The 19,883-nt window shown below is 35.6% G+C and overlaps 1 protein-coding gene and 1 long non-coding RNA gene across 5 annotated transcripts; one reads left to right on the plus strand and one right to left on the minus strand.

Annotated features, from left to right (window-relative positions):
• The first annotated feature begins 689 nt into the window (after positions 1-689).
• LOC112195210 lies at positions 690-2,312 on the plus strand. The gene is made up of 4 exons (XR_002934410.2): positions 690-819; positions 937-1,010; positions 1,912-2,070; positions 2,190-2,312. It is a non-coding gene; the product is annotated as an uncharacterized LOC112195210 (long non-coding RNA).
• A 2,281-nt stretch (positions 2,313-4,593) lies between these two features.
• LOC112195209 (disease resistance RPP13-like protein 4) lies at positions 4,594-16,864 on the minus strand. Of its 4 annotated transcripts, none has more exons than XM_024335582.2 (4): positions 16,610-16,864; positions 16,418-16,508; positions 5,819-7,638; positions 4,594-5,661 (listed from the first exon to the last, which is right to left on the minus strand). In XM_024335582.2, exons 3-4 carry the CDS (start codon positions 7,620-7,622, stop codon positions 4,856-4,858), a joined length of 2,610 nt encoding a protein of 869 aa, XP_024191350.1. In that variant the 5' UTR covers positions 7,623-7,638; positions 16,418-16,508; positions 16,610-16,864; the 3' UTR covers positions 4,594-4,855. The 4 variants fall into 4 exon arrangements, with proteins under 4 accessions (XP_024191350.1, XP_024191351.1, XP_024191347.1 ...); XM_024335583.2 differs by having other exon boundaries at positions 16,414-16,508; XM_024335579.2 differs by having other exon boundaries at positions 16,418-16,512.
• Between the last annotated feature and the right edge of the window lie 3,019 nt (positions 16,865-19,883).

Raw genomic sequence — 19,883 nt, forward strand, 5'->3', positions numbered from 1 at the left:
GCTACTTCACTCCACAGAGAGGTGGATAGTGAAGGAAGTGGTGCTGGGAATTGCGCATCCGCTCTTTTACTCGCATCTGAGGACTTTTGGCAATATCAGCTGCAATCGATTTGCGGGTAATTTTAGTTCTGATGTTGACGCTGCCTCTCTATCAATTCTGCATGTCATGATTATGTCTGTTTTTCTTCGATTTAGGGTTTCTTTGTTGGGTTTTTTTTGGATTCACAGTTCGTCAAATTTGGTTCGGGTTGAAAGATTGGGTTTTGGTGATGAGTTAAATTTCTGGGTTTTACGTAATCTGTTTTCTCAAGCTGATAGACACGATCTTTTCTTTCTCTCTTTTCGTTTTGGCTGAGCTTTGTGTTTCTGTTGTTGATAGAGTGAAAGAGAGGGAGAGAATTGCAGAGAATAGGTTCTGCATGTTCTCTATGGGTGTGTTTTTGTGTTCTCTGATAAGAGAAGTAATCAAGAAAAACGGAGAATGAAAGAATTTGTGTTTTTTTTTTTAAAGAATTCTGATTTGGGGTTTTGGTTAAGGACTATTGGATTAGATGGTAGTTTACTTGATTTCATGAATTTGCTTTGTGATCTTGAAATGTTCTCATCTGTATCTGAACATTGCTTTTGTTTTAGTCATACAGATTGAAAAGTGGTTCTAGCACTGTCTAACAGCTAATTCATCTGGAATATCTACAGATTTTGAAGCTTCACAGCATATTTGAGGACAGAGAAAGAGAGAAAAGAAGGAGAAGAGAGAGGGGAAAATCTTGATTAAAACTAATCAAGCCAACCAATAAAATTGTAACATTCCTGCTATAGGTAGTTCATTCTCAATTGCTTCTTTTTCTTCTACACAAATAGATTCACCAGTTATATTTACTTAACAAAACAAAATGATCTCTTATTAATTTTTTGCTTTTCTACATTTGTTTCTAGGATTATATCCAGTGCTTTCCGTGTTGAATAACCGCAGTTTCTCCCTAGAAGATTACATTTGTCATCAAAACTTGGTGAGCTTTTCATTTGGTGCAACGAATAGCAACACAGTTTAACCTAATTTCCTTGAATTCAGTATGTCCTTTTTTTAGTTTCATTTCGTAGATATATCCGAACTTTATCATACTCAATTTGATAAACTACATATAACTCATATTGTACATAAATACAGATACCTCAGATTATGAAAAACTTGCATTTCTAATTTGAATAATATTCATCAAAGTTGCAGCAACATTCATGCCTAATTTTTCCATTTCAAGTACAACTTGAAACAGTTTTTACAGCAATCTCTAATAGCACAGGCAACCAGTTCATACAGCTAATCATTAGTCACTTTCTCTTCTGTCTTAATCTGTTGTTTGAGTAATTCATAACTGATTCTCTGTTTTGTTGTCTTATCTTTCAACTGATAGTAGTTTCAACTTTGATCACTACTGATAGAGATTCCAACGTTTTATAACTACTGATAAAATTTATAATATTAGCAGTTGAACATGCTATTATCATGTTGATACCTTTGATGCTCTTTTTAATACATTTTTAATAAAAATGCCAATAGATCTTAAACATGCTCTTACTTTTGCAAGTAACTAAAGACTCACACGTGGTCAGGATAAAACTAAATGTTCAATCCTTTGAATCATTATTGGTGAGTAGTACTATCTCCTACAATCGAAAACCTATCCATCCAAGCTAGCCAGCAAAATTTAGTTAGGGCTATAAATGAGTTCTAACAAAATTTAGCTGACTGGTTTGAATGGATCGGTTCTTGACAGTGGCACATAGTAAGAATCAATTACGCCAGAATATCAAGTAAAACCAACTGTCCACAGCTTAAGGTAAAATATTTTTGATCTCCTGATGTGACTTTCCTATATATGCTGAACTATTTATCTGATTGTGACTTTCAAGGACCACCATCAGCTTTGATGATGCTGCACTTGCACAAATTCCTCAAGCAACCATCACAAGTTGGCACAATCCAGCAAATTAATCTAGCAGCTGCATTGACAACAACTTTGAATTTAGCTGCTACATTCATTTGCTAAAGCCACTGCAATATTAATATTGGTGAGTCTAATTCCATTTGAAGAACCATAATATGTTCCTTTACCTTTTTCTCTTGATAAGAACACACTATGCATTTTGTGACCAACATATTGATATTGCTGACTTTCCTTCTCTCCCAGATCTGCTTGAAGTAGCAAGAAATTTATACCTTCCGATACTATTATATTCAGGTATGTCTTCAACGCAAATATTATTCTATTTACCTATAGTTCTAACTTTCCAGCTTCATCCTAAAATTAATTTGTTGTTCACTCTAAAGTTCTAGCTTAGCAAGATTATAGAAACTCTTAATTGGTCCTTATATACACCATAAGCCTCTCGACTGTGAAATCACCTTAGATTTTCACTTTTAACTAATACTGTAAATTTAATTTATGCATAATATCAACTTTTAATTAGTTATGATGCACAATATTTTCAGTTCTCCACAAATCCATGTCTTTAGTTACTACAAGGTAGCACAGAGATATCATCAATTTCAGCGATCAAAAAGATAAACTTTCCTCAAACTTTGCAATCAACAAGGTAAATGCTATATATTCGTTCTTCCACTTTTTACTCAATTATAGCTTTCATTCAGTTTTTGTTAAAAAAGAAATTTTCAGATTGCAACTCTTTTTTTTTTTCATTTCAATTGTTATCTGTAGAGTAGTACTTGCATCATTTTTCTGGGTTCTGTAAACTAGAGTTTTCCGCACAATATTATCCCTTTGATATTACCATTCAAACAGCACAAACATACGTATGAGATAAACGGTAAATTTAACTCCAACACGAGCATTATATAACATAATCATATCTTATATAGCCAACATTGCCTTCCTTACTTTAGCTTGAACATTTATCAAAGTTTAGTTCTTCATAGTCGCACAAATTCTCATTCCTTTGTGCACAGATGGAAAACTATTTTCAATATTTTCTACACAAAATGTTAGTATTCAATTTGCTTTTACATAATAACTAAAAATTGAATTAAATTCATTTCACACTTTTTTTTTTCTTGCTCCGGATCTGTGAAACACATTGACAAAGCTAGCCATAATATTTCAGTCACAATCAAGTTATAAAAAAGGTGTAGCCAATGAAATACATCTACTCCACTGCTTATATCATTTCTTTGCCCTGATATACACTTCTTTACCTTCGTTTACTCACTGTTAAATCTGACTGCCTATGGTAGCACGAAGGTACTCTTTTATTCGTTTATGTTTATTCCAACCTTTGGTAGTTGATCAAGGATATGAACTGTGTTATTTGGTGTGAGCTTCAAAAATTTGTCGCTCTCTTTTTTCCATTTCAAAATCCATGTTTTGTTTTTTTGGTAGCCTTTTTTAACACAATTTGTACTAAGCTTTCATTTGATCAACCAACCACATTAAGCAATAGGTTCTAAGACATTAAACGCAAGTATGACAAGCTGCTAACTAGCTGATCACATATTTATACAATCCAAGACATTCTCTTCAGTTCTCCAATCTTTGACCACATATATTCTTGGTATTTCGAAACCAAATCAACTACAGCAATGAATTTGCAATCATACTTCCGAATTTCTTCTTCAATTTGCTACCTTATTGTACTTTTAATTTAAAAGTCTACAATAGACAGTTAATTAAGAATGGTTGAAAACTTCACAAATTTTGTCATCTGCATTTTGCTACAGGAATATCATAAGCAAAGAGTTATTTGCTCAAGTACAAAATCAATATAGAGTCATTTACATGTGCAGTAATCCGAGGTACTAGCCCTGCACAAAGTCAAAGAACATCCAGTATGATCATCTTCTGTTTGCAGTTGGACTTTGTCACCAACTCATTGATATTATATAATCAGTTATAGGCCCGGTGACACATTGTAACCCTCCACTTGAATTCATTTATTGTAATGGAAAAATTGCGCCTGACCTTAAATGGTAGTTGGTAAGGTGTACTTGAGTTCAAAACGTATGTAAAGACAGTTACACCGGAATGAGATGGAGATTCAATTAGAACATTACTTCATACAAACATTGTGCTATATAATGTTATCAACAATATTCTTATGTATTACAATTACTCTTCCAATAAATCCCGCAGCAAAAACGCGGGCTACTTTTCTAGTGAAAGCTATTGCAGAGTTGGCGGTGTCGGAGACTAGCAATCCCAAAACAAGTATTTGGGGGAACGCAGCGGGAAAGAGAGTGTCCATTGCCTAGCATCGTGAATTATGAGGGTACACTCTCCTTTCCTCTCATAATCGAAACTCATTATATTCAATTAATTTCTTCAAATTATTGGACCTATCGTTCTTTGATTTCATTCACTATTCAAATTGATTATAACTCATAAGCTAGAAAGTGCATCATGCTGCTTTCATCAGCAACTGCACTATAATTCCATTCATCTCTGGACACAGAGAAACATGGGCATCATTTTCTGCATCAAAATGTTTTCTTTTCCCTCTGGTTTTTGCATTTCTCTGATATGCTCATATCGCTTTCCGCAGAACCACTCACTCACATTGATCATTGAAAACATAGAATAATGTCTTACTGCACATCATTATATACTCATCATATGTATCTCATTGCCTCATATAATTTGAATCACAGCCAATGCATCACACATTCACACATAATTAAATACTTTTACATGCCAAACAAATATAACACCACATAAAATATCTTGCACCCTACATACATATAGCACAAATTTCAAGGCTAGGAATAGAAGTGCAATATGCTCGTGAACTCACCAACGATCAATGCTTAGATCCATGGTGATTTTTCCTGCCTGTTATTGATCCATCACTTTCTCCAAACCGCTTTCTTGACAACATCGATTGGAAAGTTTCTCAAGTTGGAACATTTGCTAATCTCCATGTAGCGTAATGCTGGCATGGTTCTCTTCAAGTCATTCCAGTCTACCTTTAACATCTCTAACAATTTTAAATACAAACCTTCAATTTTCCAACTGTAGTTGTCCTTTAGGCTTTCAACGTCGCAATCCTCAATAGAAAGATAATGCAATTTAGGAAGCCTCAAGGGACTAAACCAGTTTGGCATTTTTCGGGAGCGGTAATTCCTGAGATACAGCTCCTCTATCTTTGGAGGCAACTCCAGCTCATCTATCATTTCCAGATTTTCTTGTTTGTTAGTATCTGCAGCATCAATAGCTAGAACCTTGAGGTTCTGGAGACTTGATAGGCTCTTCTTTTCTTCTTCAGAGATTTCAGCCACATTACCTATTGTAATTCGAAGAACTCTTAGCTGCTTTAGTCTTCCAAGCTGAAGAAGGGTGCAACCCCATGTCTTTGCCCGACTTACCACCCTAAATCCAGAGAGTTCTTGCAGATCAGAGAGTCTCCCTAGGTCCCGAGGCAAGTGCTCAAGGGGACATGTTCCAATGTCCAAGACAACAAGCCTCTTCAAACTTGTGATTTTGGCGTGTATCTTGCCTAAATTTATGCATCCATTCAATACCAAAACCTGGAGGTTAAGGAGTTTCTCAATTGAAGATGGCACTTCTAATAGTTTCTGAACTCCACTGAGGTTTAGACATGCTAGGCGTTTCAGAGAAGTGATCATGTCGAAGAGTTTCTCTACACGAATCCCTGTTCAACAGTTAAAACATTTTAGACACACACAAACACTTCCATGACAAAATTAAACAAATTGTCGACTAAATATTATATGTGCAGTCTAGGTTATAGGCTTGTAGCTAGAGATGATAAACAGATTAAATTAGAGTGATATAGGATTATAGGGTACCTGAAGAGGCTGTGCTGCTATCTTCAACAATAATCACATCTAACTTGGAGTAAGAAAAGTCCAATACCCTGAGTGACTCTAACAGCACAAATTTCTTGGTGAAGTCAATCATTGAAGGGCTTGACATCAGTAAAAGTGCCCTCAACTTTGAATTGCTTGAATTGCTTTTGATCCACGGCGTCTCAACCTCAGCTGCCATATCTTCAGTGATACATAACCACCGAGATTCTTCAATCTGTATCTGCCTACATTCTTCGTTGAAGTTGCAAAATTTCTCTTTTTCTGCAATTCTGATTATTAATTCCCGTATCATATCGTGTATTTTGAACTTATAAATTCTTCCATCATAGCCTCGGGTTTCCGCAACTTCCAATAGGCATCTGTTGGCTAGTTTTGCCAGATATTCATAGCCCAATTCTAGTGCTGTTTTAGAGTTGCCTTTCTTGCTCCGGATGAGGCCCTCTACAAACCACCAGTGAAGTAGCTGATCAGCATGTATCTCAACGTCTTCAGGGTAAACGGAGAGACACAATAGGCACTGCTTCATTTCCGTTGGAAGTTCATTGTAGCTCACTTGTAGACAAAGCATAAGTGATTCTGTTTCTTCATTATTGATAGCCAATGAATGGAATTTTTCTATGGTCTCGGTCCACTTAAAAAGACTCTCCTTGGCCAAATACCCTCCTACTGTCTTGATTGCCAGTGGAAGCCCACCACATTTATTCACGATAGCCCGTCCTGCCTCCTTGAACAGCTCGGTAACCTCGGTTGATTGAAATGCAACTCTGCTGAACAAAGCCCAGCTGTCCTTTTCATTCAGAGTATCGGGCTGCAATTTTAGTGAGTCTTGGTCCACCAAACGATTGGCAACCTCTATGTTCCTAGTAGTAATTATGATGCAGCTGCTTTTTTTAACTGTTTTTGGTAGGGAGTCGCGGAGGTTAGTCCAGAAACTATATAAATTGGGATTATGCCACACATCATCCATGACGATGAGATAAGCTTGATCTTTAAGTCGTTTAAGGCTGGTGAACATGTTATCAGATTCCAAAACATCCGGTGCTTGCAGATTTGCCTTTTCCAGCATGCACTTCAGAATCCGCTGCGCACTAAAGTTCCGTGAAACAGGCACCCAGATCATCTTGTCAAAGTGAGATACAACTTCAGGATCATTAAAGAACATCTTGGCAATGGTGGTTTTGCCCAAACCCCCCATCCCCACAATGCCAGCAAAGTCGAGTTTCCCCTTGGTACTGCCAAGCATCCACTCTTTCAAACTTTTGATGTAATTATCCAATCCATAGGTCACACCCGGGTCGTAATTCCGAGACATGAATTCCCAAGTACTTTCACTCTGGTTTTCATGGCTTTCACCGTTATGGGTTCTATCAGGCGCTGTAGAGTTTGCAATTTTCAAATGTTCTCCCAAGGTATTACGTGCCACGTCCATTTTCGTATTGATATCTTTCAACTGCTTGCCCACTCGAAGTTTAAATCCCGGATCATGAAACCAGAAACGTAGTGAGGACTTATTTTCCTTGTATGTAACTCGAACCAGGCAATCTGTCAATACATCATCAGCTTTATCAATTACTTCTCTTAGTTGGCTCAAGGCACCCATGACCTCGTCATACTTGCTCTGAAGATCCATCGCTTTGGCAAGTAGGTCATTCGTAGTTGTTAACCCTTTCTTCAGCTGCTCAAACTGGTCTTCAAAGTTTGCTATGACTTGAGCTCTGTTCAACATGGCCGTACATACCTTGTCCAGTACAACTTGAACCATAGGACCTAACAGCGTCTCCATGACTCTTGTTTATTCCCTGTCACATTTTACACCCAATCGGCCAATCAAATAACTTGATGAAGCAGAAATATAGAATTATTCGACTAATATATGTGCGCGCGTCACGTAAACTACACATAGGGTACTTCAATTAAGGAACTCTTTATTGTATATGCTAGGCTGCCTAAGCCACATAATTTCATTTCTTTTTTTAAACTTAGCGGAATGTCAATGAAAGGTGTCAATTTCACCGTATTCACCTTACCTAAATACCTAATGGTTGGACATTTCTCTCCAAAAATGAATTGAGTGTTTTTATTGGGACCTTTAAATTTGCTCACTTGACCTCACTCTATTTTGAATATTAAATGACATATATAACTTACTATAAAATGACTACTAAGGACAATAATTATATCAAAGAAATATAATATTAATTTTCTCTAGACTTTCCAATTCAATAACATTAGATTGTACTCTTTATTATTTTCCTTATCTATTTTCATTTTCCAATTTCACTACATACTCATTAAAGTATTCATATATATTTATTAAGAATTAAACTATGATTAAGATCATGTGAAATAAAAAGGGTCCTTAACCCAAGCCCCAAATGAATAAAAATTATCCCACTTACCCCAGCAACAGATTTTTGTTCCCACATACACAATTTAATAGAAAATGACCATTTTACCCTTAATATAATTAAGAAACTACAACATGCCACTATCTCTCTCCTTCCTCCAGATCCACTCTCTCTCTCTCTCTCTCTCTCTCTCTCTCTCTCTCTCTCTCTCTCTCTCTCTCTCTCTCTCTCTCCTCTCTCTCTCTCTCTCTCTCTCTCTCTCTCTCTCTCTCTCTCTCTCTCTCTCTCTCTCTCTCTCTCTCTCTCTCTCTCTCTCTCTCTCTCTCTCTCTCTCTCTCTCCCCCGCGGTGTCCGATCTCCATATCCGGCGCAGTGATGGCGGTGATGGCATCCACGCTTGAAGACGACGACGCCGCCCTCCCTCGACCTCACCGCCCGCTCTCTCCGGCCACCAGTTCGACTACCACAACGCCGCCGTCTCCCTTCTCTCTCTCCTCTGTACTCTCTCTCTCCCCCCCTCCACGATGGCGATCTAGCCTTTGCCGTTTCTAGTTCGTTTCCAGTCCCTCAGCATCGCCTCAAATCCATTAACAACCACCTCATTTCTGAGGCCGAGTCCTACTCCATTTTCAGGCCCAACACCGCCGCTGGCGAGTTTGTTTCCAGTCCTCTCTCTCCGGCGAGATCCAGAGGAGCATCGCCAACTTGACTCACCTTCAGCTCATACAATCAATTTTCCGATCAGGTTCCGGCGAGCTTCGGCGCTGGACCACAACCTGTTGGAATGAATGTTGTCGTCGGCGATAGCCAATTGCGTGGCGCTGGTTCATTTCACCATCGAAGGGAATACGATCAGAAGGTGTGTGGGTGCCCATAGCTTTTTTTTTTTTTTTTAAAGTAATGGGACAAAAGGAAAAGAAAAGAAAAAAGTTTTGAATGTCTATTGGGGGGCAATACACGTTTTTAAATTGATATAATCTCTTCGTTTTTTTCTTTAAACAAAATTTTTATTGTCTAAATTTTAGGAGATTAGTTCATATTCTGACAACCGAAAGTTTTATTGGGGGATAATAGACGTCTATTGGGGGGCAATAGACGTCTATTGTGAGGCAATAGACGTCTATTGGAGGGCAATAGACGTCTATTGGAGGGCAATAGACGTCTATTGGGGCAGTAAATCTTTCCGGTGGGTGGCTGCCGGTGACCGGAATCCCGCGACCGGTGACTGGATTCCTGCGAAAGTTGGCCGGAATCCGGCAAAAGTTGACAGGAATCCAGAAGCCGGTGACCGAACTCCTGCGACTGGTGACGGGGCTCCGGTGAAGTCTCCCATGGTTTCTCTCTCTCTCTCTCTCTCTCTAAATAACAAAGGGGTGAGGGTAGAATGGTATTAAAAAAAATTAAAAACAAAAAAAAATTCTTAATGGGGTATTAGGGAAGACCTCTTTAGAGTGTTTTGGGTAAGAGGGAATTAAAAAAACTTAATGGGGTAAGTGGAAAAAAAATCTCCAAAAATAGGGTAAATGGAGAAAACCCCAAATAAAAATGTATGATATACATATTGAACTCATATTGGTGAGGAAAAAAAAATTATATTATGACATCTAAGTCTATCTAGGGCTGTCAATTCCGACACGACTCGAAATCCGCACAAAATAAAGCGGGCTGAACCAGCACAATTAAAATGCGGGTCGGTCGCGGCTCAACCTGCCATGACCCATTTAATAAATGGGTTGGCCGCGGGTCAACCAGCCAACACGAAGTAAACCCGTAAAACTCGATTATGCTATACTTTTTCTTGAAATTTTGGACGTGGTAGTATTTGATCATAGGATTGAACAATTTGAAATATTTTACTTCACCATTATTGGATTTAGTTATCTATGAATTATATATAATTATTTATGTTCTTCATCTTGTGGAGTTTTTAATGAATTTAATCAATTTATGCATTTTTTTAGTTAAATAGGTCGCAATGTTGACCCTTAAAGAGTCATTTTGTTCAACACGACACGACCTATTTATTAAATGGGTTAAGCGGGTTGGAAATGGGTAACCCATCTAATAAATAGGTTGGGTTTGAGTTTAAATTTTTGACACGATTATTAAATGAGTTGAGTTTGGGTTTGTTTTTTGTGACACGACAAATACCTTGATCCGACACGAACCCAACCCGACACGACCCATTGACAGCCCTAAGTCTATCCATTATATTTGTAAAAAATAAAAAAAAATGAGCTAGCAATTAAAAAAACCTAAATAAATATTTAAATAATTAATCATGAGACACAGAAAATAGAGAAAATAAAATAAACATTAAGAAAAAATGACTAATCCATTTTTTTTTGCACAGCTAAAACATAAAATAAAACCACAGAAAAGTTCATGTTATTTTCTTGTTGATTAGAAATTAATTTTTGAAACTCAATACCTTGTGTTTGATTTTCTTTTATTGAAAAAGAGATTTATGTTATCTGATTAAGGACTGGATATGTAATTAAGATTTATAGAGTAATTAAATCATTGAAATGACTAAGTTTTTTTTATTTTAAAGATAATAGTTTGTTTGCAAATTATATGAATGAGGTTATTTAAGGAACTTTAGTGAGGTTTAGTGAGTAAATTTAGTACTTGCAATGTTGGTAAGAGGTGTAAAAAGCATAGGAGGTCAAGTGAGTAAATTTAGAGGTTCCAATAGAAAAACTCAAATGACTTATACGCCAAGTTTAATTAACTCTCTTTCCCTATTTGTTAAAAGAAAAAAAATTGTATAATTTACGAGATTGTACGTGTGCAGGAATCTCTCAGGCACTTTGGACCAATTTCTTTGATCCATACCTTTGCTTCATTAGTTATATTGCTTGCCTGTCAGGATGCCACTTTGCACCCTCAATTTGTCACAAATTAATTTGCACCAATAAGTGAGAATGTATATTTTTTTTTCTAAAATTTTGTCAATCGCATGCGGAATGATGTAGGGCTGGCATTTTGGGCTGAACCAGCAGAATTTTGAACCGGTCCGAACCACTTTGGATCGAAAACTCGGCCTGCCGACTTTCGGCTCGACTGAGCAGTACTATTTGGCTCCCTTCGGCTCAGCTATGGTATGGTACATGGCATACCGTCGGTATACCATACCGGATATATGTTGTGTATATGCAGAATATTTATACAAAATGATTTGTCGAAGGCGCGACTCGAAACCCTCTCCTCTTATATAGAGATTCTGATCCCAACCACTGGACCACGAGTTGCTCTCATTACATTATGTATGTATTTTATATTTATCAGTGTCTTGCACAATACACAATATATATAAAAAATGAAAATTGGTTGAAGGCGCGACTGAAACTTCTCTTCTCATAGACAGAGATTCTAATCCCAACCACTGTGCTAGAAGTTTCTCTCAACATACAGTCTACATATTTTATATTTATTACCTCTTAAGCAATAGAAGTAAAAAAGCAAAAACAAAAGCAAAAACCCATCATTCCAGAATTTCACTCCTCTCTCATTCCAGAATTTCTTTCTGGAAACCAACAACCATTCTAGAATCACACAAGCAACCATTTCAACTCTTGCAAATAAATCAAAACCTCAAAAACCCAAATCACCAAAATCCCATTTTCACCATGGATTTTAGTTTTGCGATATGTATATTCTTGTTGTTCCTTCACTAGCGTCATCCTCCATGACGGAGCTGGGCGTGGAGTGGTGGGGATCGGCGTTGAAGTCTCGACGCTAGGCTTGGAGTGTGAGCCTCAATAGCCTCTGCTAATTCAATGGAGGAAGAAGAACATGCCCTCTCAATTCTTCTCTTTCTTCTTTCTCTTCCCTGTTTTTTCATCTTCTTCTCCACTAGATCTGCAAACCAACTTTCATGGAGTTTGCTTGCAATTACCGGCTATGACCGATATCAAACCGAGATTTTCGGTTACCGACTTGTCAGTATACCGATTATTCAGATCGGTGGCTATTTGAAAATCTTGATACCGACGGAGGTCGGTTCGACAGCGGTTTGGGGAAAAATGGATCGATTTAGTATCGAATCCAGCCCTAGAATGATGGCCAGTATACCAATTATTTGGATCGATGGCGATTTGAAAATCTTGATACCGACGGAGGTCGGTTCAGCAGCGGTTTGGGGAAAAATGGATCGATTTAGTATCAAATCCAGCCCTAGAATGATGGCCATTTTGAAATTATTAGCGTTAAAATCAATGTCAGAACACATTTCCCTCGGTTTTGGAAGTGGTTTGTACTTAGTTGGTCTTTGAAATGAAAAATATACCTTTTACTTGATAGACACGAAAAATTTTAATACACACCCCTAATTACTTAATATATATCCCTATTATTTTATATTTCAAATCAAAACATACAACTATGTATTAGAAGAAATAAATTATAAATACTTAGATAAACGCAACAAAGTTCTATACATGGACTAAATACAAGAATAAAATTAGAAATCATCTAATTTAATTTTTTTGTTAAATAAATTGTAACTAAATAGGGTGAAAAACCATATAATCTAAAACTTCGGAATCAAATGACTTTAAATGTATTTAAACAGATCGCTTTACTCCTATTTTTTAGTTAATTTTCTTTATTTTTTTGGTTCTAAAAGTTATGATTAATTAATTTATTGTTTATTAGATTGCTTCATATTATAATATTATTCTTACAAGAGCGAAAAAGCCAAAAGATAATTTTATTTACAAAAAAAAAAAAAAGAGTTGAATATATATAAAACAGGACAAATAACCATCCAACCTAAAACGCAGGCAATGAGCATTTTCAAAAAAAATATTGTAAAACTTCAATAAATTAATAAGTTTGGGACTATAAGAAATTGTTAAATTAGCGAGATTATTAGTTGATCAATAAATTAATAGTTATTAATTTATCGATGAAATAATAAAGTTATAATTTAGAAAGAATTTTATGCTCAATGTACATCAAAGTTACTATGTACAGTCATAGCATACCAAGAGTTAAGTACATAAACCAACTAAAAAATTCAGCTGGTCAGTTATTGACCAAGAAAATAATGCCCAAACACCCTTAGATGTAAATCCAATGACAGAGAGAATTATTATAAAGTTGAGGTGTTTTGTTTTTCATCCTTGGATGTAAATCTAAGGGTTATTGAGGATAAATTCTTTGATCAGCAACTAACCAAGTGAATACCACTGCATAAACTAAATCAAGGCATACACTAAACAACGAACGTACAATTCCATAGAAAATTTAGTGTTTCAAAATTTACTATATACTAATTCTCAACGCACTGTTCATCGGCTTATGAACAGTTCCGGCTCCAGCCGAGCTGATATAGTAAAAGACGATTTTGCCGCCGCCTGCGTTTCTTGCCTCAACACCTGGCGTACTGCTCAGTCCTATCGTGTCTTCGCTACTTCAATCCACAGAGAGGTGGAGAGAGAGAGAAACAGCGAAGGTGGTACTGTTTGAATTTCGGTGCATGCAATTCTGGGTGAAAACAGAATACCGAGTTCACTGATGGTGGTATTTTGTTATCTGTAGAGGACTGAAATCGGAGAGGAGGAAGGGAGAATTTATCAAGGCCAAGGAAGGTATTGCTTCTTCTTGCTCTGGGTAATTGGTTTTCAATTCGTTTTTTTGTTTTTGTTTTTGAGTTTCTTGCTTGCATGCCTACATTTTGGTTGGTCTTGCCTGAATCCTTTGGTCGGAGGTGTGGGTAGTGAGTGTGGGGCCTTTTTTCGTTTGATTCCTGATTTGGTTGTTCTCTGATGCCTTTTTTTTCTTTTCTTTTTTTGATATGCAGGTGGTTGTTTGTGAATTTTTCAGAATGGAATAGCAGAGAAGAATTGTTGTTAATGGTGGTACATACCTTTTTCTTCATTGCTTTTCCTTTGTGCATGTTTGAATGTGAAAAGGAACTCAGGTGTGCCAAAGATTGGATTTTTGAGAAAGTTTTGGGATTTTGTTATTGAAATTCTTAGTGGGTATTTGGAACCTCCGTTTTTTGTCGGTTTGGGTGCAATCAATTTTGAGATAATACAGCTTTATTGAAGCTGTACCATGGATTGTTCCAGGAGGAGGGAGATGCAATTGAAAATCAGAGAAAGAAAGATAAGAAGAAGCTTGAAGTAGAGAAATCAAAGAAGATGGTAATAGCATTTTATTCATGCTAGAGTTGCATTCTCTATAGCAGGGTTTTTGGTTTTAACTTCCATTTGTGTTTTCATGCATTCAGCTAGCTTCTGCAATTATTTGGGTTAATCATTTCTTCTCAATCTACTATGGAATGAGGGGTTGATAAGAAATCAAGCAGTGTTGCTTCGGAGCCAAACTCAAAGAGTTTTGAGTGTGTGACCAAGGGCTTCAAATGACCGTTCTGATGATGAAGGAGGGACTGACAAGAGGAATGGTGTTAATGCAAGGAACAAGTAAGCCATTGGATTTTTTTTTTTTTTTTACAATTCTGTAGTATTCCTGCAAGTCTGGATTATCTATGTTAATACTCTGTCATTGTGTGTCATTGAAGTTTTTTCATTAAAGATTTGAAACTTGGGAAATACTGGTTAGTTTAATACCGTGATGTGTTTGACCATATTTTTTACACACCAAAACAATTTTTTCTTAAGGTCAACCACTAAAAAGCCAACATTTCTTTGCTTTCTCATCCAAAACATGCCCGCTATCAACCATGTTTTGATCATGTTCTTAATGTCTATAGTCTTTTATTATAAGATATAAATTGATATAAATACACATAGGAAATTATCAAACTAAATTTGATGAAGTAGCACACGACACCTCATTTGGGATTTAATTTTTGTATAAAAATTTGGGATCTCTAGCACTACTCTATTTTAGTACATTGACTCAAGTTGTGATCTGAAGATTTTATTATTTAAGCACAATTATTAATTTATCAAAGTTTTACTATACGTAGGTGATGAGGAAAAAAAAAACTAATAGGAGAATCATAATTAAAAAAAAAAACAATTGACACACGTGTAAGCGTGTCTTAAGAGGCTAGTACATTATTACCAATTATATCCTTTTCCACAAGTGCATTTTTTTTAATTAAATCAGCAACTTACATTAATTAAAAAAAGTTCAAAGGATACCAATTATATCAAAATCGCAAGATAACAAAATAACGATCTCAAATATGCACAAGTATTGACCATAAAAAAAATATATATGCAAAAGTAAAGAAGTACACTAACAACTACATGCAAATTCCATTTTTCCAAAATTAAGCATAAAATGTGCAGGCGTGGGATTGAGCCTGCAAGCTAAGCTAAGCTCCAAACCCCGTTTCAAAAAAAAAAAAAAAGATATATTAAGAATAAAATCTTAGGTTAACTTGACCCTAAACCCAAATTTTAACCAAAACAGTACTCATGCTCGCCCCAGTTTGAATTGATGTAATCTCCTCATCTTATTCCTCAATCAAAGCTTTATTTGTCTAATTTTAGGGAGATTAGTCCTGCTTCCAAATGCCCAGATTTTGTTAGTTTTATTGCCCCTCAATAAAGAGTTTTGAATGGATGTAATTTTCTCATCTTCTTCCTCAATCGAAGTTTTATTTGTCTAATTTTTGGGATATTAATCCCCATTTCTAATACCCAAATTTTATTAGTTTTATTACCCCCCAAAAGCTTTTATTTGGGACAATAAACTTTTTATTTGGGATGGAAACAATAAAAATTTATTGCGGGGCAATAAAAGTATCTAGCAACCTCTCTGATAATCTATAAGATCTCCAAGTCTAGTGACCTCTAGCGAGGTTTACAACGAAGTTTCCAGTGACTTCTTTCTCTTCCACTTTCTCTTTCTATGTAACAAAGGTGTGAGGGCAAAATAATCACAAAAATAAATAAATAAATAAAAACATTAATTAGGTGTTAGGGAACAAAAAAGACATCTTAAGGATGGTGGTGAAAACTAATAATTGACTAAGGTAAAGGAGGTTAACATCCTTAAAATTAAGGTAAAGAGTCATTTCCCCTAAAATCTTTTCATTGAATTGGTCTAAAGACAATCAACAGACAGTAGAATGAAGAAGATTACGCATTCAATTCAGAATCCAAATATTGGTGAATGAGGGGAGGGTTGCATCATCTTCCATCAGTGATTGACCATTTACCCATTATTCCATGCACATATGCTGTGCCTATTTTAACTACTATCATAATATGCACTGAAAGATGTGATTTGAGAGCTTACCAACCTTAGTATGGCTTATGAAATGGCAGTCTCAATCAACTCCGATCTGTCTGATAAGAGTTCTCCATGTTCGTAGTCCATTTGGATCTCGATCCCTAGCTAGTTGAATGTAAACTTGGTTGTTAATTATGAGATCTACATGCTTTTGTGTGTGTGTGTGTGTGTGTGTTGCAGAATTGCAGATATCTAGATATACCGGTTAGAGGGGAAAGATCGTTGGCCGGAGAATTACGGCGGCTGCATCTGCAACATGACAATATATGTTGCTATATAGTGGCTTAGTCGTCACTGGACTGGCTGGTCTTGGCGCCGGTCTGATCATGGAAATAGTTTAGATGATTGCTCATTGCTCATATAAATTGAATGTTTTAATGCGGTTCTACGCATTCGTGCAATGATCAACTCGCATGAAAACGAATATAGTGACGACTTTTGAAAAGCTAATAATAAATAAGAGATTATTCCAAATGATAAGATCGATCGATGCAAAAGTAAAGTGGCTTTAATATGTATTGCTTTTTATTGCTTTTTTTTACTTTTTTATGTCAATATTGTCTCATAGCTTCCTTGTGACAGGACGACACTTAAGGGAGTGTATTATATTTAAATTTCTGTAGACTTTTTTTTATTTTAAATGACAAATTTTTTGAAAAAATTAGTAGAATGTTATTGATCCCTATTTTTATTTTTTTTGAAAGGTTATTGATCCTTACTAAAATCACTAATTTTAGCCGTACTTTTATTTTATTTTTATTTTATGAAATCGATCTATATACTTTTATTGTAAATGACTTCTATAAATTTCTCAACGCGTACTTAAAAAAAAAAAAAAACACCAATAAATAGCTCCTACTTAGTGTCGTTGAATTCTCGGTGGCAACGAAAGCACTCATCGACTCCCTAAGGAGAAAATCAAAAATTAAGGTGTTGATTGCTAGCTACTTTGTGGCAGGCTCAACTTGATAGATTGAATAGGAAAACTCATTCAATAGGTTTAACAGTTTAACACAATCATGATGACCACATAGTTAGATTAGACTATAGGGATTCTGATTTTATGTTCTGCTCTGCACTCTATTATTTTTATGTGTATTTATAAGCGGCCAAACGTATGTAAGTGTAGGCGTGTAGCATTACGCCATTATGTGTGGGGGAGCTTATATTAACCGGCGGCTATTTGACATGTCTCTTTGTAATGTTATCACGTTGATAACCAAGTTATTGTTTCTATTACAAAAAAAAGTGAGTGTAAAATTTTGAAATCTTACAGTTTTTTGGATCCACTTTTATGGCACTTTACCATATAATTGATCAGGAAATAATTTGTTCACAAATATTCATCTCCTTCCCATTATTCCATGTACACATGTCGTACTTATGTTAACTATTGCTTCATTATTCAAATTCAATATATCTCAATTGCAAACTTGCAATTAAGAGATTTATGCCTTTCTCGTCATTTCAGCAGTTCTTTGGCATTTTTCAAAAGAATATAAAAGCAACTTTAGTAGATTCTCTATTTTTTCTCCTTAACTATTTTGGAGAGTATGTTTAACTTTTGTATATTTTAGTTGCTGCACCAAACTCCTAAGTTGCTCTTTATTATAACTTTTAGCTATTTCGTTCCTAAATATAGAGAGGGAAATGAGGCTCTCTATAATTTAAAACATTTATTTTGAGTTTTTTTTTATGTAATTTATAAATATATCTAAACTATTTAATCTTCATTTAAAAAATACTATAAATTCAAAACTAGCTGTAATAGAAAGTACAACTAGCTGTAATAGAAAGTACTGATGTAGACGTATTTATAAAGTAGCTAGTCAAAATGACTTTTTAGCTATTTTGACTAAAATTTAACTCAAAAATGACTAGCATTCCTAAAAATGCTCTAACAGCTAGCTAGCAATATGGTATCATAGTAGCACATGACCAAAGATGTAAACACAGAAAACCCACTTTCAAAAAGATTTATACAAAAAATGACATGAGCCCAGGCCCAAAAGTCAAATGATACAAGTCTAACTCCCAAGTTTAGTGGAAAATGACCAAAATGCTCAAGTTTCATCACAATTTACGGACATTGCCACTGACCCAATATTCAATACCCAAAAACGGAAAATTGAAATCCTAGATCTTCAATCTTTCAATTCGTGCTCCACACTTCAAATTGGACCAAGAGACTTTGAGAGATTGATGTATGATCTAAGAGCTCCAAGACCCACTAAGTACTGTCGTTGAAGGTGGCCGGAAACTTGAGTTTCGACCAAAACCTGAGAAAATGGCAATGCTGCACTCTTCTTCTCCTTACTGCACCTTCCACGTTTCAAGCCAAGCTACCAAACCACCCTATAATTGAAAAGGACGACGAGAGCTTTCCAACGATACCAGTGGAGTCAAAATCCGTTGCCAGACGGGGGGAGATATTGCAGGAAGAAGGTGATGAGGTCAATGATGGAGAGAGAGAGAGAGAGAGAGAGAGAGAGAGAAGAGAGAGAAACTATCGAGGGTAAGTTTCCGAAAATGGAAACTTACCACATTAACTCCTCTTTTATAGAAAAATTACTATAAACAATAACTTTAGTATTTTGACCATAACTTTTGCATACGAACTCTGATTTAAGCGTGGTACATGTCCACGGACTTGGCTTAACGTCCTCTACAACTTTAGTGAAGGAAATTTTCTCAAAAACTGACCCAAATAAAAAGTCAACTTTTTGGTCCACTAAAAGTATTGAAACAAAATAAAAAGTGAAAGTAATTGCTGTTTACTGCCCAAGTGACTAGTAAACTGGTAAATTGGGATATGGGACGTAACATATATGGACTGTTATTTTCCGGCATTATTATTATTATTATTATTATTATTATTATTTTTTTTTTTTGGGATTGGTGGTAGCAAATATTACTTTGTAAGTTGATGTTTCAGTTGTGGTAAAATGATGAATTTTGTATCCAAATTTTAGTAACCCAAGATTCAATTGGAGGCTTCAATTTCATTCATGGATTGACAGATCTAATTGCTCCTGCAACTACTACTGCTACTGCAAATGAAGCTGCTACTGAACCAATGACACGTTTAGCAATAAAGAAGAAAAAGAAGTTTAATGAAGAGCTATGAGATTCTCTCTCTTAGCAACAAGTAAAAGGAAGAGATTTTTGTGTTTTTGTTTTTGAGAAGTAACATAAATAGATTATTCTCAAAAAAAAAAAAAAGTAACAGAAAGGGATTAGAAGTCAAAAAAAGTAGTACGTTAAAGGTAAAAAAGTAAATTAACTCATGACATGTGGCAAGTAGAGAGTAGATTATCCTTATTTGTAAGATTTAGTCCTTATAAAGGGATTAGAAGTCAAAAGAAGTAGTTAAAGGTAAAAAAAAGTAAATTAACTCATGACATGTGGCAAGTAGAGAGCAAATTGTTCTTATTTGTAAGATTTAGTCCTTATAAAGGGATTAGAAGTCCAAAGAA

This window comes from Rosa chinensis, chromosome 3, assembly GCF_002994745.2.
Source record: "Rosa chinensis cultivar Old Blush chromosome 3, RchiOBHm-V2, whole genome shotgun sequence".
Taxonomy (NCBI): Eukaryota; Viridiplantae; Streptophyta; class Magnoliopsida; order Rosales; family Rosaceae; genus Rosa; species Rosa chinensis.

Coding starts and splice junctions, on each gene's coding strand:
- LOC112195209 (XM_024335582.2), bottom strand. CDS start 7,622: ATGGAGACGCTGTTAGGTCCTATGGTTCAAGTTGTACTGGACAAGGTA. Junction 5,662..5,818: donor TAGCAGCACAGCCTCTTCAG/GTACCCTATAAT, acceptor ACTGTTGAACAG/GGATTCGTGTAGAGAAACTC.